Source organism: Hippocampus zosterae, chromosome 2 (assembly GCF_025434085.1).
Source record: "Hippocampus zosterae strain Florida chromosome 2, ASM2543408v3, whole genome shotgun sequence".
NCBI classification, from domain to species: domain Eukaryota; kingdom Metazoa; phylum Chordata; class Actinopteri; order Syngnathiformes; family Syngnathidae; genus Hippocampus; species Hippocampus zosterae.
The window spans coordinates 25,707,533-25,726,852 of NC_067452.1; the positions used below are offsets into that span (position 1 = coordinate 25,707,533).

General features: G+C 41.0%; 1 protein-coding gene across 1 annotated transcript; it reads left to right on the forward strand.

The window, feature by feature from the left end:
• Positions 1-1,230: 1,230 nt before the first annotated feature.
• fndc4b (fibronectin type III domain containing 4b) lies at positions 1,231-13,224 on the forward strand. The gene is made up of 7 exons (XM_052057035.1): positions 1,231-2,219; positions 6,897-7,012; positions 8,326-8,427; positions 9,761-9,863; positions 10,846-10,935; positions 11,111-11,277; positions 12,762-13,224. The coding sequence occupies exons 1-7, from the start codon at positions 2,132-2,134 to the stop codon at positions 12,801-12,803; spliced, it is 708 nt and encodes a 235-aa protein (XP_051912995.1). The 5' UTR covers positions 1,231-2,131; the 3' UTR covers positions 12,804-13,224.
• The last annotated feature ends 6,096 nt before the right edge of the window (positions 13,225-19,320 follow it).

The following is a 19,320-nucleotide window of genomic DNA, read 5'->3' on the forward strand; positions in this document are numbered from 1 at the left end:
ACACACACAAAAAATAAAATCCAGGCATAATGCAGGTGTCATGTCAGGCTATTTTGCTCATAATTTTTCACAATGAAGTTTGAGGAATAAGACACCATGAACCATTCACCTGTGAAGGATTAAAACGAGGCTCGAAGCTTCGCAGCTATTTTTTTTTAAATCAGGGATTTGTTTTTCATGACCTTCCATCTTAAAATTATGTAGTATTAGATTCACATGAACCGGAATCTCCTTTGATCTATAGTAAATGTTGGCTGTGGGGGAAAAATACAATATATGTGTATGTAAAAATGACATACATCCATCCTCATTGGGGTAATATTTGCCGTAAATATTTGTAATAAAACCACTTTCAGGCCATAACTACAAAAGAAATTTAAAAAAAATAAGTGTAGCAATAACTGAACATTCCTTCTTCTTTTGCAGCTCGGCTGTACTGTAGTTCTTTTTGTATTGTCTGATGCTGATCTTTTTTGTCATTAAGGCTGTAAATACACATAAAAAAACGGAATATGAATGTAAACATGGCACAACCTGAATTAAGTAGCCGCTCCTGCACTGCATTCGTGTGTTGTACTGGAATTGGAGGATGACGCGTTGTGAAGTTGCTGGACTCACGCAGAAAACCTTTGCATCGCTAAAGGCCATCTGATCTTATAAAGGCTAACCGCGCCTCCTACTGGAAAATATTGGACAACAGCAATCCCATTCAGGCGTCGATTTTACTAATGCGAGAAGTCGGGCCTACTAACGACTTCCGATTTATGTCTTTCCTGTTGCTTTAATTTGAAGCAAAACTATGGATTTGAGTCATATCTACTGTCAAATCATCGATTTGACTAAATCAATGAGGAAATAATGAAAAGCAAGCGTTTCTTTTGCATTGTTTATTATCATGAATCTTTCATTACTCACAAGCATTTTCCCTTCGTGCAACCTTTTACAAAAGATGCTCATTAACATACTCGAAAAAACAAAGCTTTCAAGTTGCCAAAATGTTCTCTCCGGAGTTCGGAAAAGGCACTTGCAGCAAATTTAAATTTGAACAACATACCAGTGAAGGTCATTTTTTCCAATCAAGACTCACCCATCTCTAAAAGTCCCCAAAGTATCCATCTTGTCCCCGCTTGCAGCAAATCAATCTAGGGGAAGACATTTTGCAGACCAGCGGGTGTTTGCAAACAAGATGGAAATGGAGACGCCTCCAGCAGCAAGAAAGACGACCTGGAGGGGAGGGTGGGAGTCTCCCGTGTCATGATAAATTATTCATTCATCACCGGGGTGTGTTCACAACACATCTTAAAATTCACAGGGGGAAAAATGAGAAGCCACTTCATCTCTCTTTTTTTTAGGGGAGGGGGGTTATGAAATAATTTTTAATCATCAGTACCTTTTGCCATTAAAAACAGCTGTGATATTTAAAAAAAAATACCTGACTAATTCTTAGGTTTGTTTTAACACGAGAGCAGAACAAATGCAGAACACAGTTATGTGGCTTTCGATGGAAAGAAGCGCTGAATTAAAGATCGTTGATGGCATCATCTGCAGCTGAGTGCCCACGCACACTTGTACGCTCACGGGCACGCGCACACGCACGCACTCGCACTGAACACACATGCATACAGTACCACGCACACACGCTCCCTTTCATTCACTCACCACACGCATCCTCCTCCCTCATTCCCACGCATTGCCCATTAAGTGTCGGATGCAGAGCAGCGATGGGCTGGATGCATCCCCATCTTTTGTCCAAATCGAATCCACTGCCTCTTTTTTTTTTTTTTGTTGGGGACCAATCCACAATCCGCTCTACTCGCGAACAAACAGCAGTCCTCGTGTTTACCTGTTCTAAACGACAGAAACAAAAGAAAAGAAATCAGACAGACTTGTGGCCGCACACTGACAGTGGCAGAGTGGACAAGAGGAAACCCACCCAAGGAGAAAGACTCGGCGCATCCCCCCCGCCCCCTTTATTTAATTTAGATTTTTTTTAAACATTACTTTCTTTCGATGCTGACGCCTGGTAGCCCGTGGTGACCTTGAGAAGAAACATCTCGTTAGTGTTCCCAAAAGGTAGCTGTGGAAGGTGCGCGCCGAGTATCCAGACGTGTGCGCGCACTCACGGGAGGTTATGACCGCCTTCCATCACCTGAACACCAGGCTTCTGCCGCTCATGATGATCATCATGATGATGATGGGATGCTTGATCGTTGACGGAAGTAAGTGTATTGTCTCTGTCATTGCCATCGTGTATTTGGCTTGAATCAGTCTAATAGTGGTTGATATAGGCTACTCCAATATACACAAATGTATCGTGTCATATATGCAGTGATTCCCATATACTGTGATTATCATGTTATGTCAATTCCGCTGAACCCTTTAATTAACCTTTGAGAAAGCAGTCATAATCCGTTTTAAGGACCATACTGTCGCCCACTTGCTTGTAGCTTTTCCATTAGACGGCAGAAGGTACCATAAACCAGTGGTTTCACCTGTTGCCTTTCAAACAAGAGAAACTGTCATGGCTTCCCGTGATGGTATGGGCTTTGTGTCCAAATATCAGGCCCATAATTCACACTGAGCAAGTCAATTTGTGAGTAAATTGATGAGGTCAGTATAATACTTATTGATGTGCCATGACATTCCACTACATGCAAAAATGCGTGCCTCGTCTTAGTAAAAGCTTGGAAACACAATGGATCACCTGTCATTAGCATCATAAAGCACTTTAAAGTAGACTCTTTCAACTGTAGTGAGCTTTCAATGTTAGATATAAGATAAGAAAACCTTTATTTAACCCACATTGGGGAAATTTGCAATCTACAGCAGCAGATTTGAAGGCGTGTGTGTGTGTGTGGGGGGGGGGGGGGGTAGAAAAGAAAAATATAGTATTGCATGCAGAAAAGAAATGTTTCAGAAAAAAGAACTGTACACAGTACAGAATGCAAAATAAAATATAAAATATAGATATAAGCATATAAGCATACAGTATATAAAGTATACCATTATGAATTACAAACTGAATGTGTACATATACAGTACACAGGACACATATGACTTTCAGGGTTTCTCTGAGAAGTCAGAAATGAATCAAACATCATAACATTCCTTCATCCAAACTATTACTTTTTTTTTTTTTTTTTTACTGTTCAGCAACGCAAGTAGATAGATAATTGGACATCTTAAATTCACATTTAAAAAAAATTATTTATATTTTGTAAAACACTAATTTTGAACATCCATGAATAAGCAGAAGTGTATTTTAGGATTAAAATGTAATTTTTGTTAAAGCGCTTCTACTGGGGTATGAATAGCGACAATAACACACAAAAGGGTTTGGGTAATGAGTTCTGCTGTTAATTTAGGGCAGCTGTTGCATAAACCTGGTCTACCCACATGATAATACATGAGCTACTGCAATGTATTCTGGGAATTGTTGTATCATTGCATTCAGTTGAAAAAAAGTGCATTACATGCATTGTAATTATCGTGTCATCAGTGGTTATATTTTTGAGGGTTCCATTAATAATTTGCATTGTGTCCGAAAACATATAAAAGGTGTCGAAATACGGCCACGGTTGTATTGGGAGTCAAGTTAACCACAGCAAAGGAGACAAGACATCAGACAGGATGCTCCCCAGATGCATCAGCTTGCCTGACAAGAACTCATTGATGCAACAAACAGCAGATGCTGTCACATATATTTGAAGCAGCTTCTCACCCAGTGTAGTTTTTCTTAGTGCAGCCTGAATGTTTTGTTTAATAACAATGATACTGTGTGTGTATATACAGTATGTACAGTATTCGTTCATCAATGTTTTTTTTTTCTTCAGAGAAGTCAGAAGTGAATCAAACATAACATTCCGTCATTCAAACCTTTTTGGACTCTGTGTAGAGCAGCTCTTTCGCATGGAATCTTCTTCAAGTTCAGCAATAGCACTTTGTTTTTGAGTCAAGTGGGTACTTTATGCCTTCATATCTCAACTAGAAAAACAGCTGTGGTAAAGCTGTCAAAACGGTAATTGATTGTCCACCAGGGAGATTCCAAAGGCATATCTCTTCCTGACTGGCTCTCTGGCCCTTTTAATGAGCTGCGGTACAAATCAACAGGTGTTTAATTCATCCGGTCAGCCTTCCGCTTTCTTGACACTCGATTGAGCAAAGCATCCGTGTCAGATGAGTCCATCAATGGAGACCAGGGGGAGGTCACATTCTTTAACATAAACAAGGTGAATTATCGGGCGGCCCGTTAGTTGAGTGGTTAGCACGTCGACATCACAGTGCAGAGGTACTGGGTTCAATTCCAGCTCCGGCCTTCCTGTATGGAGTTTGCATGTTCTCCCCGTGCTTGCGTGGGTTTTCTCCGGGTATTCCGGTTTCCTCCCACGTTCCAAAAACATGCATGGCAGGCTGATTGAACACTCTAAATTGTCCCTATGTGTGAATGTGAGCGTGGATGTTTGTTTGTCTCTGTGTGCCCTGCGATTGGCTGGCAACCGGTTCAGGGTGTCCCCCGCCTACTGCCCGAAGACAGCTGGGATAGGCTCCAGCACCCCCTGCGACCCTAATGAGGATAAAGCAGTTCGGAAAATGAATGAATGAATGAAAGGTGAATTATCTTCCCTCAGAAGCATCGGCACCTCCTGGAGAGGTTTTTCCATTATCCACCGATCCATTTTTTTTATACCACTTACACTATCATGTTGAGGGTTGTGTGGAGCTGGAACCTATCCCAGCTGACTCTGGGAGAAAGGAAGACCACACCCACAACGGGTCGCTAGTCAATCAGAGGGCACATGTAGAGAGAGTCCATTCATGTGCGTCAGTATTGAGTGGGAACTGCACCCGCGCTGACTGTACAAAGCCAAACAAGTGAACCAATACATCGGCACTGACTATAAGATTTTTTGCAGCATCCATTGCACGATCTAATAAAGTAGACGATATAACTGCTTAAAAAATGTGTCTAGATACAGGTGAGTTTAATTTGTGCAACCGCTTTACAAAATAAAATGGAGTAAATTCAAAACACAATTTTTTCAGTGTGGCGTGGCAGGCCATATCAAATATTATACTGTATATCCTCCACTGGATTTTGCTGCTGTTGCTGAATTTACTACATCTCATTTCATCAAATGGTTGCACTAAATGCAATCCTCTGGATCCAGAAGTAAAAATGTATCTGGATTCAAATGATTTTATTTTGTGAAAAAACTTTGGATGAAATGAAATTGTGTAAATCCAACTCCATTTTTTTCAGTGTACGGTATATGCCACAGGCTGCTACAAAAAAAGTATCTTAGACACCACTGCTTTACCAGGCGTCTAATGTTTCATTGACTGAATTTCAGCAATGGAGTAAATGAACAATAGGTTCATGATTGTGGTAGTAGTTTGCAGTGGTGGAAAAGTACCCTGCGGCATGCTGAGAGGTGTTTGAGAGAAGATTTGCAGCGCTCGTTGAACAAATGGAATGGTGGCTAAATGTTAGGTGTCGCGTCAGCAGTAGCTGTGATGCAGGAACACATTTTGGAATGATCACCAAGTTTCTGTCAGCCATCAAGAATGTTCATAAAAATCCAATCTCATTTCTTGATATAATGTATCTACATCAGCATGCGCAGCTTTCATTGTCTTTAGGGGAAGCCGCGCACGCACATTCATCCTTCGCAGAGAGCCATTAGCCAGATGAGGCTGTCCCAGTCGATCAGCAAACTGGTTGTTCCCTCTGATTGAGAGACTGCACTTGAACAGACCATACAGAAAGTCAACAAGTAAACAAAAGGCACAAGGCTCATGTCTTTTTTTGTCTGTATCAGGAGGAAAAAAAAAAGTCAAAAGGAGGCTGGATTTGGAGTGCTTGATATTCTGTCATGCTAGTAAGCAATGAAAGGCAAACTGAAAGTGAATAGGACCTTTTTAAGATGTGAAATCGGGTTATATTTGTCATCCAGACTTTTACAAATTAGCAATGAGCAGAAATATATCATTTGTATGCATGCAACATGAACGCTGGTGAAGGGTTACTTGTGTGCTTCTGCTACTGCACTTTTACATAGTTTCGTTGATCAATGTGGTTAAGTGTGGTTTTCTTGCCGTGTTTTTTTCAATCTCTTGGTTTTTCATGACTCTCTCCATTATTGATCTCATCTCCGTCTTCGGTCATCCATCTCACTTTGACTCGTGTTTTTCTCTTTCCCATATCAAAATATTGAATTCTTTCCTCCATCTTTATGTGATCGTAGTCACTGTGTCCATGTCATGTTCTGTCAATGTTCATCCTCCATATCTGTCTGTGTCTGACTCATTCTAATGATGGCCTCATGGGAGCGTGTGTGAATGTGTGTGGGTGTGTGTGCGTGTGTGCGTGTGTGCGTGTTGCAATTTCAATACCAGGGAATGTCAGAATTTTGCTGCCATGATGTGACGAAGTTCAGAGAATGCTTTGTAAGATAGTAACAGATGTATGCTTGCCTATCTCTTTTCTCACTTCAATGGGGATGCTTAAATCACACACGCCAGTAGCCTATAAATGAAAAATCGCTGTTGTTTTCTTGATTAGGAATTAAAGGGGAGGTTTCTATTTTTCTAATCATAATTTTTTGTCATATTTGGAACGACTGTCAGTATAAGCCAGAACCGATATGATGAGTGAATGCACAAAAAAAATGGGGTCTTAACCACACACTAATGTGTTAGCATAGACTTTGCCGAAACTATCGTGGAAAATCTACCATGGAAAAAGTTACGGCATCTATCATAAACAATCTATGTAATACAGAAAATATTCACATTAGTATAAAATTGTGTGTGTGTGTGTGTGTGCGTGCGTGTGTGTGTGTGTGTGTGTGTGTGTGTGTGTGTGTGTGTGTGTGTGTGTGTAACCATGGCAACAGCTGCGCCAGCTCCCCCGGTGAATGTGTCGGTGACCCAGCTTCGAGCCAATTCGGCCAGGGTGACCTGGAACGTGCCGCTTGGAGACACCGTGATTGGCTATGCCATCTCTCAGCAGGTACTTTCTGTTTGGAGATTTGATTTTCCGGGTTAGGTGAGGGAGAGAGGGAGGGAGGCGATCGTCCCTAATTGGCCAGCAGTCGAGTTCAGGGTGTACGTCGCCTGTCACGAGGTCACCAAAATGAAATTGTTGTCACATGCCTCATTAATCCCAATCTGTCCCTAATTCAAATCACCATAGTCTGCTCTCATTTGTGATTGCCTGAAGGTCAATGGTTCTGTTTATCTTAGAAACCAAACATCCTCGTCAGGGAAATAAGAAGAAAATGGAGCCGACCACTAGTTTTACCTTTATCACCCAATGAGGTGTAGTAGAAGACCTCATAAATCAGGGGTGTCCAATCTACAGCCTGTGGCAATTTTTTTAGCTGCTTGTGCCACATACTAATATTCATATATGCATATTGCATATTCTGTATATATACAGTATACACTGGGCACCATGGTCACAAGGGTTAGAGCACCCTAGGGCTTTAAACCAGGGCTAGGGTTTCTATGTGGGGTTTTCAGTAGGTTTAGGGTTTCAAATGAGGGATTTAAAGTAAAGATAAGGTTCCAAAGTAGGTGTTTAAAATAGAGTTTGGGGTCAAACTTGGAATTTTAAAGGAGGGTGTTAAAGTAGGGTTGGGTTTCAAAGTAGGGTTTTAAACAAGAGATGGGCTTTTAGATTAGTGTTTCAAACTATGAGTCAAGTCAGAACTTTGAAGCAGCTCAAAATCAATTTTTGCTTTCACACGCTGCAACATGCCAAGCAAGAAGGATAAGCAGGACAAAGAAATCTGCAGACAAAGACTTGACTTGCTTCTGCATTCATTTCAAATCCCAAAGCGGCCTCCAGCTCTTACGCAAGTCTCTGTCTCCCTGACACACACACACACACACACACACACGCACACACGCACACACACACACACACACACACACACCCACACGCACACGCACACACACACACACCCACACACACACTCAAGTCCGTTTTGGGGATGCAAAACTTATTTTTTCTTGTTGTGTGGACAAGTCATTTAGCGTTTTGTTGTGTGTCTGCTCCAAATTCAAACTACATTGATGACCAAAGAATGCAACCTCTGGGTAACTGGCAATGATAAACACACAACACTCTTTTTTTTTTTTTGCAGAAAAATAAATCTTCACTTTGAAGGTTAGGCTCTAATGCTCAAAATTGATTTTTTGTTCCCTGAAAACAATTATTGTGACACTCGCTTGCCTGCAGATAAAACCCGTGCCTCCCATTTACTTTTTCACAAAGGCATTTAGAGCTGGACTGATTCGATGTGTGTGCGTCATCCGCAGAGGCAAGATGGCCTGATGCAACGTTCCATTCGTGAAGTAAACACATCAAGTCGGTGGTGTGTGCTGTGGGACCTGGATGAGGACACACACTACAGTGTGCAGGTGGAACACACACACACAAACACACACACATTCTCATCCCCACTTCACGGCAACATCTCATTTCCTTATCGTTGCAGTTGTGCCCATGTGACTCCGCTGCTGTGACTTTGCAAAACTTTTTATGACCTTCGTCATCTTGCCCAGGGAGCATTTGCAAGATTCCACTTCTCAACTTTTTGTCTTATTGCCTTTGACAGAAAGTTGTGATGTGGAAGTTTTCATAATAGATATATTGTGATAAGAACAATAGAAAAAATATAGAGTGAAATTGTATATCTTTATCTCAAGGTTCTTTTTAGTGTGTTTCATTCATGAAAGGTGAAGAATTGCAAAGTCTCCCTTGGAACTATTTTCCCTCTCTTGGGCGCTCTGGGATTTATTTTGGACATCCCTGAACTAGAGATTCTAGGCTGACATTGTACTTGACGCGAATAGGAATACGTTGACAGTCGTCATCAGCAAGCACGTGTCCTGCAGAAGTGTCATTGAAAGCTCATCTATCACAAGTGGTTTGAACGCATTGGAGGGCAAAGCGCAATCACCATCAGGAATCCCTGAAAAAAGATTGACTGGACTGGAGTATTGTTATTATCAAGGACCAGTTGACAGATAAGCACAAGGACAGGAGAACACAGGTTATTGTGTTTTACCGTGAGGCCTGTTTATAACACTGGAGAATCCAAGAACCTTTTTTCTTTGGAAAATTATTAATTATACATTAAATGACTGCACCAAGTTCACTGAACACCAAAATATATGTTTTTTTCACATTTTTAGTGCTTTAACCCTAATTTAGGATTAGGGCCAAATATGACCCTTTGGGATTTAAGGATATCTCCAGGGTTAAAGGGAAAGTCAACACCCAAATATTTCTTTACACTAATATGTTCTGGACCCACTTGTCTAAACACGAATTTCTGATTAATATTATGTTTGTGGAATACGAGTTAAGCAGAAAATTTCACCTGTTTTTATCCATGTCAAGGAGCAGGCATTTTGCCACATGCTGTCGCCTGAAAATGAGATCACCATTGATTAGGGCTTTGTCATTTTAGCTGTTGTGTCGAAACGACTTGAGCTTGTCGCAAGGGCATCTGGTGGGCTAAAATGGTTTTGAAATTAGAAGTTCTTGTCCACCTGTTTGGCAACTGCTTAACAGTCTCTGAATATGGTTTCACGTGACTGTGTTATTCTGAAAGCGCTGTTTGAATGTTTTGTCTTCACACGAAGGTAGAGAGAATTCATTTCAAAAATAGCGATATACTTAGCCCTGAACACACTCTTTACGTCCACGTGTGAAGACAGAAAACCTTGAAATCATATTTGTGCTCAGGTGCAGTCTGTTGGACTACATGGCGACAGCCAACCCAGTCGCGCCATCCATTTCAGGACCTTGGAAAGAAGCGACCACTACCCTGCTGGAGTGCTTGACCACCGTAAAGTGGAGTTTGTTCTTCATCGCACTGATTGGGCTACGCTCAATTAGTGCGATGATTCTTAATCCTTTCACACCAAGTGCCATCTTAGTACTTAGCAATGTAGCAAATGTACTGAGAGCTCTCCAACTACCACCGCAATGACCAACATTAAAATGACGTGGTCAGAGGTTTTATTTTAAAAAATGTATTTGATATTATTGTAATCAACTGAAATATTATGCACACTTTGTGCAAGATTTACACTGCGCTTAATATGTCAGAAAATAAAACTGTATTGTATTGGAAATTAAGATAAATATTTGAAAACAGCTCTAAAAAGATTAAATCCAAATGCATTGTACTCAAAAGTTATTTACAAGCGAACTCTACACAACAAATATTACTGCAGAAAACAAATTTTAGTCATTCATTCTTCCATATATCACTAGGAGTGCTACTGCTAGTACTACACCAGCGATGGGCAACATTTTGGATTAGATTTTTTTACAACCCCTCCCCCAAAAATATTCAAACTCTGACAAAAATTCAACCTCGATTTTCTGTGTAAAGCAGGTGAGAATGGAGTTACAGTATAAAATCCAAAATATGAAAACATTTGGAAAAAAAGAAGAAAAAGCTATGAATATGCAAATCCATGGGTGCCGAACTGCAAATATGCAGAGGTTGACTGAAATTTTAAGTTGTAATATCACCAATCACCACTAGAGAGCAGACATGCCTTAATTGCTCTTATACTGAGGCTTGAACTGAGAGACTTGGCCTCATACTTTTTTTGTGTGTGTGTATTTGGAATAACATGAAGGACAGACAGAACCTTAGTATTACAATTTAGAGTGAGATCATTATTGTGAACAAAAGTACAAAATGATCATTGTTACACTTAATGTTGGGTCCTTATTCTGTACTTTTGTGCCTTCCTTGAACGGGAATGTTTATGCCTCTTTGCACTGGACTTAAAAAAAAATGTGTGTGTCCTCAGATGAACCAGCAATGGAGGGTTTGGGAATGTCACCTCAGTTGCAGACTGGAGAGCTGCTCATAATCACCACAGTGCTGCTGCTATGGGCAGGTCAGCTTCTCTCCGCTTCTCTCTGCTTCTCTATACTTGTGTGTCTCACATATCCACCTCAACTTGTTTTTTGTTATTGTAAAGTGTCCTTGGGTGCCTTGAAAGGCGCTTATAAATAAAATGTATTATTATTATTATTATTATGTGCTCACATGTCTGCATCTTTCTGCCATAGCTGTTATCGCCCTGTTCTGCCGGCAGTATGACATCATCAAGGACAGCGATACAAATGGTACCCGAGAAAAGACCAAGAGGCCACTGGTTCCGGTTGCTTCCTCCTACTATAATACCTCTCCCACCAGCTCACCCATCTACCACAACGGTGCCATCCACAGTGGCAGGGTGATTCCTTTATTGCTGCAAAGCTTGTCTTCCACACCCTACCCCCCGCAAAGCTTTCTTTCCGCAGTACCTCCGCGATGCATTACTGGCAGCTGAAAGTCTTGCTCAGTAGAACAGCCTCTGTAGGTGCTTCACAGATCTCTTAGCAACCACCGTTTTTGTCATCATGGCTAAATATAAAACAAGTAGGCTGGAAATGGCGCTTTACAATGCAGTATTGCAACAGAATCTTTCCATTGGCATTTTTATGTGTATCTGTAAAATTGCTATGTTCGCCAACAACTGCATTCCAGGAAAATGATGTTGCTTTTTCCCTCCATTTTTCTATACTTTCGTCTTCTCAACTGGCAGACCACCAAGCTCAGAGAACATGAAACATTTACAACCTTCATTACGAAACCTCACAACTGGGAAATAAAATTAAGCTATATCTTGCAAACCCGGTGCAGAGAGAAATAATTGACACAACTTTCAATTTACGCTTGGTACCCCACAATGACAAAATGTCATTGAGCAGGCACCCCATGTACAAAAACGCACACAAAAACGTTTATTCCATGCTGACATTCAGATGCACCAAGTGTGAAATGACCGTGGGACTGTGCTTCATGCCAACTACATGGCTGGCATACGTATGTTTTTATTTCTTTAGTGCTGTTGCTGTTTAGTTAGAAGGCAGGCAGGCAGATAGATAGATAGAGAGAGAGAGAAAATAGAGAATAGTGAGTATACTTCACACCCGTTGAAATGTATTGTTCAATCACAAAAATCTGGTAAACAGTCAATATACGTTTTCACAAAAAAAGAGAAGAAATTGGGAAGAGAATGGAAAGAAATACAGTATAATAAAACTTTGAAAAATGCTGGGAAGTAATGGGGGAAAACATTTCTTTGAATTTGTGGATGTTGAACCGCAATTATTCCCGTGTTGACTTTTATGATATTTTTGCCCAATGTGCAACGAGAGAGAATATAGTTGCACCTTCCGTAAGCTTTATGTGAAGGGAGCCTATTGCAGCTATATTTTAATTAAAAGCTAGAATTTTAATTATCTATCATTGTAATAGCACTGCTGAGTTGCTGCAATCATCCTTTGCAGTACAATACTACCCTCTGCTGGATATGAGGAGTCAAGGCTCTGACGACTCGTCAGAGAGATGAAGTACATTTTTTGAGTGTGTATCTTGACATTGTGGTGCTATGTTAATATGGGAAATTATTAACACTTTGTGACTCTCATTGTTTAACGAATGGGGCCGTCAGAGACGTAATTCAGGATTAACCCCCACATCCACAACTGAAACACTTTCATACATACCCCTTCAGAATATTATTTCAGTTGTTTGTCTCATAGTATGTGTGTGAAAAGAAAATTTAGCATGGAATGTGAGAGTTGTGTCTAGAGCATTTCCTTTGTGTGATTCTGAGAGGTAGTCTCGAAATATGTCACTGATGGCTCATCATTCTATTTGTCTCCCTCCTAGCTTCACAGAGCCTCATCCTCGATCAGCATCATCCGAGTCTGAGGGCTGTCCGGCGTCCGCAGAGCTGCATTGTCAAGGAACTTGCCGTGATTTGATCATCACAAGTTAAGAAACTAAACGGGCTTGAACAAAAGCCAATTTTAAAGTATGGCATGACATGGGAAAAGCAAGCAGCACTCAATTCCTATGAAAAACTCCTGCGAAGAAATAACCACCCTGGAAGAGGTCAACTTGCCACAAAGACTTGGCCCTTTGTTATGGAGGGTGTGGTGCTTTCGCTTTCGGCCCTGCCCAAAGGACAGGTTGACTTCTTGTTTCCAGTTGTGCTCCTTCAAAGACTTAAGCAAATGTTTGCAAGCATGACAGGCAAATCTACTCATCCAACTGGTTTTGTTGTTGTTTTTTGGCACGTGTGTGTGCGCGCGCGCGTGCGTGTGCGTGTGTGCGTGCGTGCGTGCGTGTGTGTGTGGGGGGGGGGTGCGTGCGTGCGTGCGTGCGTGCGTGCGTGTGTGTGTGTGTGTGTGTGTGTGTGTGTGTGTGTGTGTGTGCGTGTTTGTTTGTTTGTTTCTTTTACTCAGTGCAGGGCAGTCAGCATTTGCACCCAGGCTTTGGCTGAGCATACGCAGGAGTTTGTTTGTTCATTAGATAGTTTATTTTCTTCATTGGGTCAATTACGAAATTAGTAACACCACTATAGTAGTAATAATGCATTTTATTTTTGGTTGACTTCCAAGTCACCCAAGACCACTGAAAAAAAAAGAGCAATATAAAATTATGAAATGCAAAACAAAGAGTAAAATACAGCCAAGTAGTCTAAAACATAAGAATCAATACAACACAAGATAAGATACTTATAACCAAATCAATTCTAATGAATATGCCTGTTGAGACATGTTTTGACTAAAGGTGCGTCGTCAATATTCTTAAATACAACGTAGTCAGACACCCCCCGTTACATAGGCCTGTTGAGGCGTGTTTTGACGAAAGGTTTGAATGTGGTGAGGGAGTCCGAATTTATTTATTTATTTCTTCTGCGAGGTGGGAAAGTGGTCCAAAACTAGGAAGTCTATATGTTACTCTTTGCTAGGGTTGATTGTGTCCCCAAGAAGACCACTATACAGGAGGTTCCGTTGCCGAATTTGTGCATTGTCACTAACCAATGCTAATCTAATAGTAATAACATAATTGCAGCAAATATTTGCATGCAAAAAAACCTTTATGCTACAATTATAAAACATAAAACAATCAAATGGAAAAACAGTGAAGTACAAGGGAGAACTGACAGAGAAAGAATGGCCTTTAGACAAACATCAGTGACTGCAACTCAATATCTGATAAGAACTGATTGGTAAAGATTTATTGAATTGTTATAATTATATTTAATAATAATATAATTAATAATATAATATATATAAATTATAATAGAATGAATAATGGCAACCGATTCAGGGTGTCCCCCGCCTACTGCCCGAAGACAGCTGGGATAGGCTCCAGCACCCCCCGCGACCCTAGTGAGGATTAAGCGGCTCGGAAGATGAATGAATGAATGAATAATAATAATTATATAAATATTTTTGTTTACATTTTAATTTACATGCTTAAGACACACCACGTTGCTGAATCTATCATCATCGTTTTTGAGGAGGGGGGCGGGGCTCCTTCTCATGCAATGGACATTTCCAATTTATTGCACGTGTGCAGATCAGGTTTAAGGTTTTCACCACCAAGATGTGAGTATGAAACCCGTCGAAATGGTAAGTTATATGAAATGTTGACTGGTGTTTTTATCCATCACAATACAATTTGTTGATTTGATTCACTTCTTAGACAACAATATTCAAGAAGGATTTTAAGGACTTTATCTTCGCTTAAGAAATCAGAGAGTTTTACTGAAATCACATTTTGGTTGATGATAGTTTGTTAATAATAATAATAATTAAAGATAATGTTTGTTGTTGGTTTGCATCGTGGTCCCCATTTGACTCTCAATCCACGCCAAACTGAACGTGCCCCATGTGACGACATTGCGTGACGTTCATAACCTTGAAATGTCCCATGTTGTTTATTGAAACTTGAACCTCTTGTATAAATGGACGCATGTGACGTCTGGTGTGAGATGGAAACACAGATGATGCATTGTACAATTCATAATCTAATTAAAAACTCATTCAATTTTGAACATGAAGTTGGTGGACTTGGACTGTTTGTGCACTGACAAATACGAACAGCAGATGTCGCTTGAGTTCTATCATGACGCTTGCAAGTTGCAAGCCTCTGACAAGAATGCTTCTATACTAGAAGAGCATTGTTAAATACGAGTTTGTGAAAAACGTTACGAACATTATTCGTTATTCTTGATGTCCATATTAAGGTCCATATACTTTGTCTTCAGTAGTATGACAAGTCAGTGTACTAGGAGAACAACCAGGGCTGCCAGTGACAATGTTGCCTCCCAGAATGCAATGAACTCTTACTACTAAACTACTTTTCGCCTTTAGTCACATTACGAGGCCACACCAAAATGCCTATTCGTAGTTTTGCCTCACTAGTAACAAACATGTTGTCCGACTGGTATTTCAAAGTTGTAGGACAAGTTTCTAGAAATAGACACATGGTCATAAAAGGCAGTTGAGAAGAAACAGACGCAGTTGTTCTACACTGTCTTACAAGAGAGACCAAAGAGGTTACTAGCGTAGCTCAAGAATATCAAATATTATTATATCTTCAAAATGCTCGAATAGCACGAATAGACAGCTATTAAATGATAGGTTTTGTTTATGTTCGTTCACTTGTGTGTGTGTGTGTGTGTGTGTGTGTGTGTGTGTGTGTGTGTGTGTGTGTGTGTGTGTGTGTGTGTGTGTGTGTGTGTGTGTGTGTGTGTGTGTGTGTGAGAGAGAGAGATTCCATCGTCCACAGGCATATTTTCAAAAGGATGCATATTTCTGCTTCATTTGAATAGTGGAAAATGCCAGCTTGAGATCAGAGTTCAGCAGAAGATCAGGCACTGTGGGCATTCACTGACCTTCTTAAATACAAAATACATTCCTGCTCTATTTTGCTTTTGTCTCACCACTGCCTTCTGTCATCACTCTCCACATAATATGGAACACAAAGAACAGGAAAAGGGGGCTTGAGTGAGGGTGTCTTAAGCAAAGGGCAGTTCAAAGCTGGTCCACACACCAAAATAGCACAGCCTGCCCGGGGCCTGTCATCCTAAGTGATGGTGAGCGGGAATTTGTCACTGGCGATATGAGGGAAAGACAAAAGATCGATCAAGTGACTCAATCGTATCTCAGCAGCTCATTCATGAAAACTGAATGTAACATACAGTTTATTACAACATCCTCCTCTCTCCATTCAGGGCACTCTTAAAGTAATGTTTGTTGGAAGGGTGACAGAAGGAGTGTCAGTATGACAGAAGGAGAAGTATGGGAACAGTCTTTAGACTCCTAAATTGTGGTTTGGGACGGGGTCTTGGTGCCTTGCTCAAGGGCACCTTGACAGCAGTAAGAATACAAACGTGCATCTTCCCAATGACTAGTTGTCATTTCTATAGTCCACAGCCGGACTTGGACCGTGCCCCTGTTGTTCCGAAGCCCAAGTCCTGCCACACCTTTGCTGTAAAACACAAAAATAAAAGAGAAGAAAAAAAACAGTGTTAAGGGTTGAAGTGAAACATGATCAACCCTTCAACATTAGCAATGACAGGGATAATAATAATATTAATAATACATTTCATTTATAAGCGCCTTTCAAGACACCCAAGGACACTTTACAATAACAAAAAACACAAAACAATACGGGTTAGATAAGGGGATAGACTCCACCTTGTCCCAATCCTTTGGGAGGATCAGAATCAGAATCAGAATCAGAATCAGAATCATCTTTATTGGCCAAGGATGTAGAACACACAAGGAATTTGTCTCCGGTATAACACGCTGCACTAGTATCATCGTAAACAACAAAATCGTTGAACCATTTTAGAGTAACCAGTAGTTTTGTAGTACCATTTTGTGGTGCAAGAAGAGTGACTACGTCAGTGACTGTTTAAGGAGTTAATGGCTAGAGGGAAGAAGCTGTTTAAGTGTCTACTGGATTTGGTGCGCATGGATCTGTAGCGTCTGCCTGAGGGGAGTGGCTGAAAAAGGTGGTGGGCAGGGTGCGGGGGACCCAGGAGGATTTTCCGTGCCCTTGTCTTGATTCTTGCAGTGTGCAAGTCCTCAAGAGTGGGTAGGGCGGTGCCAACGATTTTTTCCGCCGTCCTAACTGTCCGTTGAAGTCGGATTTTGTCCTTTTTTGTGGCGGCCCCAAAGCAAACCGTGATGGAAGAACACAGGATTGATTCGATGACTGCCGCGTAGAACTGTCGTAGCACCTCCTGTGGCAGGCCATGCTTCCTCAGCAGCCTCAGGAAGTACATCCGCTGCCGGGCCCTTTTCAGGATGGAGATGGTGTTGACACTTCATGTCATCAGCGCTCTAGAAAATAAAAGAATGGATATTACAAAATGATTGAATTCAAGCACTTCCAAATATTGAAAATCCCAATCGCAACTCACTTGAAGCCACTGACGTTGTGCACATTCCAGTGTGAAAATGAGCATTGTTGCCAGGCAGGCATATTGGGAAGAAAACAAAAATAGGACATTTTTTTCTTTGACAGCAGGGCAATTTAACCCACAAAATGACAGGAGGGTTCAAAAAAATTGTCCAAAAATGATGAGACACATTCAAAGTCTACAATGTGAGCAATAATGTGGTGAGGAATTTTTCAAAAAATAGATTATTAAGTAAACAAAATCAATTCTGCTTGATTTTTAGTGCGTAGGAGAAATACCCACATTCTGATCTACTGTCTGGTGTCTGTCACCATTTTACACCAAATGCCCATTTCGTTGGAATGAAGACACCAATTGATCTTCCAGCCTTTGGATGGCTGTTTTGATGATAGACAGGTGAGCCCGTCAGGCAAGGAGGCATAGAGCCAGTGTGTGTGATGCAGGTAAATGTCAGGACACCTTGCAGAACGGCTCTTTGTTCCAAAGGAGTTATCTGGAAAGCTTCAAACGATTAATCTGAGACTGTTTGCACTTCTCTGGGTGTTTTCTCCCCTTCTTCCTCTCAGTTGGGGATACTTTTACACTAACGCGTCCTCTTCAACTCTTCAAATTTTCTGTGCGTTTGATAACTTCTTTAGATTAAAGGTGCAAGGACTTGGCTTTACCTGCAGTAATTGAAAATAATACCAAAAATATGGAGTTTGTGTCACTATCAAAGCTTCAAATGTGCTAAGATTCTATAAGTGAGGTACACAAAACAGAGACTCACTGCCCAAGTACGGTGGACATAAAAAAATAAACACATTTGCATTAAGTCTGTAAGAACTGTTTTTTTTTTAGTTTGTTTTACCATTTAGAGGCGCAATATTTACTTAACAATTATTTGCAATACATTCATCTAATTCATTCATCTTCCGAACCGCTTGATCCTCACTAGGGTGGCGGGGGGTGCTGGAGCCTATCCCAGCTGTCTTCAGGCAGTAGGCGGGGGACACCCTGAATCGGTTGCCAGCCAATCACAGGGCACACAGAGACGAACAACCATCTACATTCACACTCACACCTAGAGACAATTTAGAGTGTTCAATCAGCCTGCCATGCATGTTTTTTTTCGAATGTGGGAGGAAACCGGAGCACCCGGATAAAACCCACGTAGGCCCGAGGAGAACATGCAAACTCCACAAAGGGAGGCCGGAGCTGGAATCGAACCCAGTACCTCTGCACTGTGAAGCCGAAGTGCGAACCACTGGACTACCGGGCCGCCTATTTGCAATACATTTTAACTGAATTGTTATTTGACTCATTGTTTATGAGGGTTTTTTTTAAGATAGAAATAAGACTTCTCTTTTTGATGAACACTTAGACCACAAATTATTTTTTGGTAGTTGAGAACCACTGTTTTAAAACATGCTTGGTGAAGTGGTAAAGGAAAGTGAGCCTTCCCAAATTCTTTGACGTCATCCCATTGGCATGTACATCAATTCAATACTTGACAGTGCATCTTGAGCACGGGCTTTTCAACTTATCATTTCGCATAACACTAACCTGCCGAGTCAGGCTTACCATAGTCCTATTGTGGAGCAATCCTTCCATTTCGTGTGCCCAGACCTCGTCACGTGTGAAATCATTAGCGAATACACGACAAGCAGACTTGTCCAGTGATTCAATGAATCGCTTCCACATGCTTCCGGCCCTTCCCAGGAAATGAGGGTACACCATGAACGCCTCTGCGGCAAATTGTAATCGGAGGACTTAAAGCTGTCACTCAAATCTCGGCGTGACCTTTCACGAGAAAAGGCCCACTGTTTCACATGCATGTTCCTGCGCTTGTATCCTCAGCAGAATTAACGACAACGAATATTTTGTTCAGCTGCAACCTGATCGGGTATTTTCCTATGATTTCTAACACCCACAGGAAAACAAATCCCCATGTATTAGTATCATTATCAGCTGATTTACCATTGCCTTGTGAAATATAGTATGTACACTTATTTTAAATTT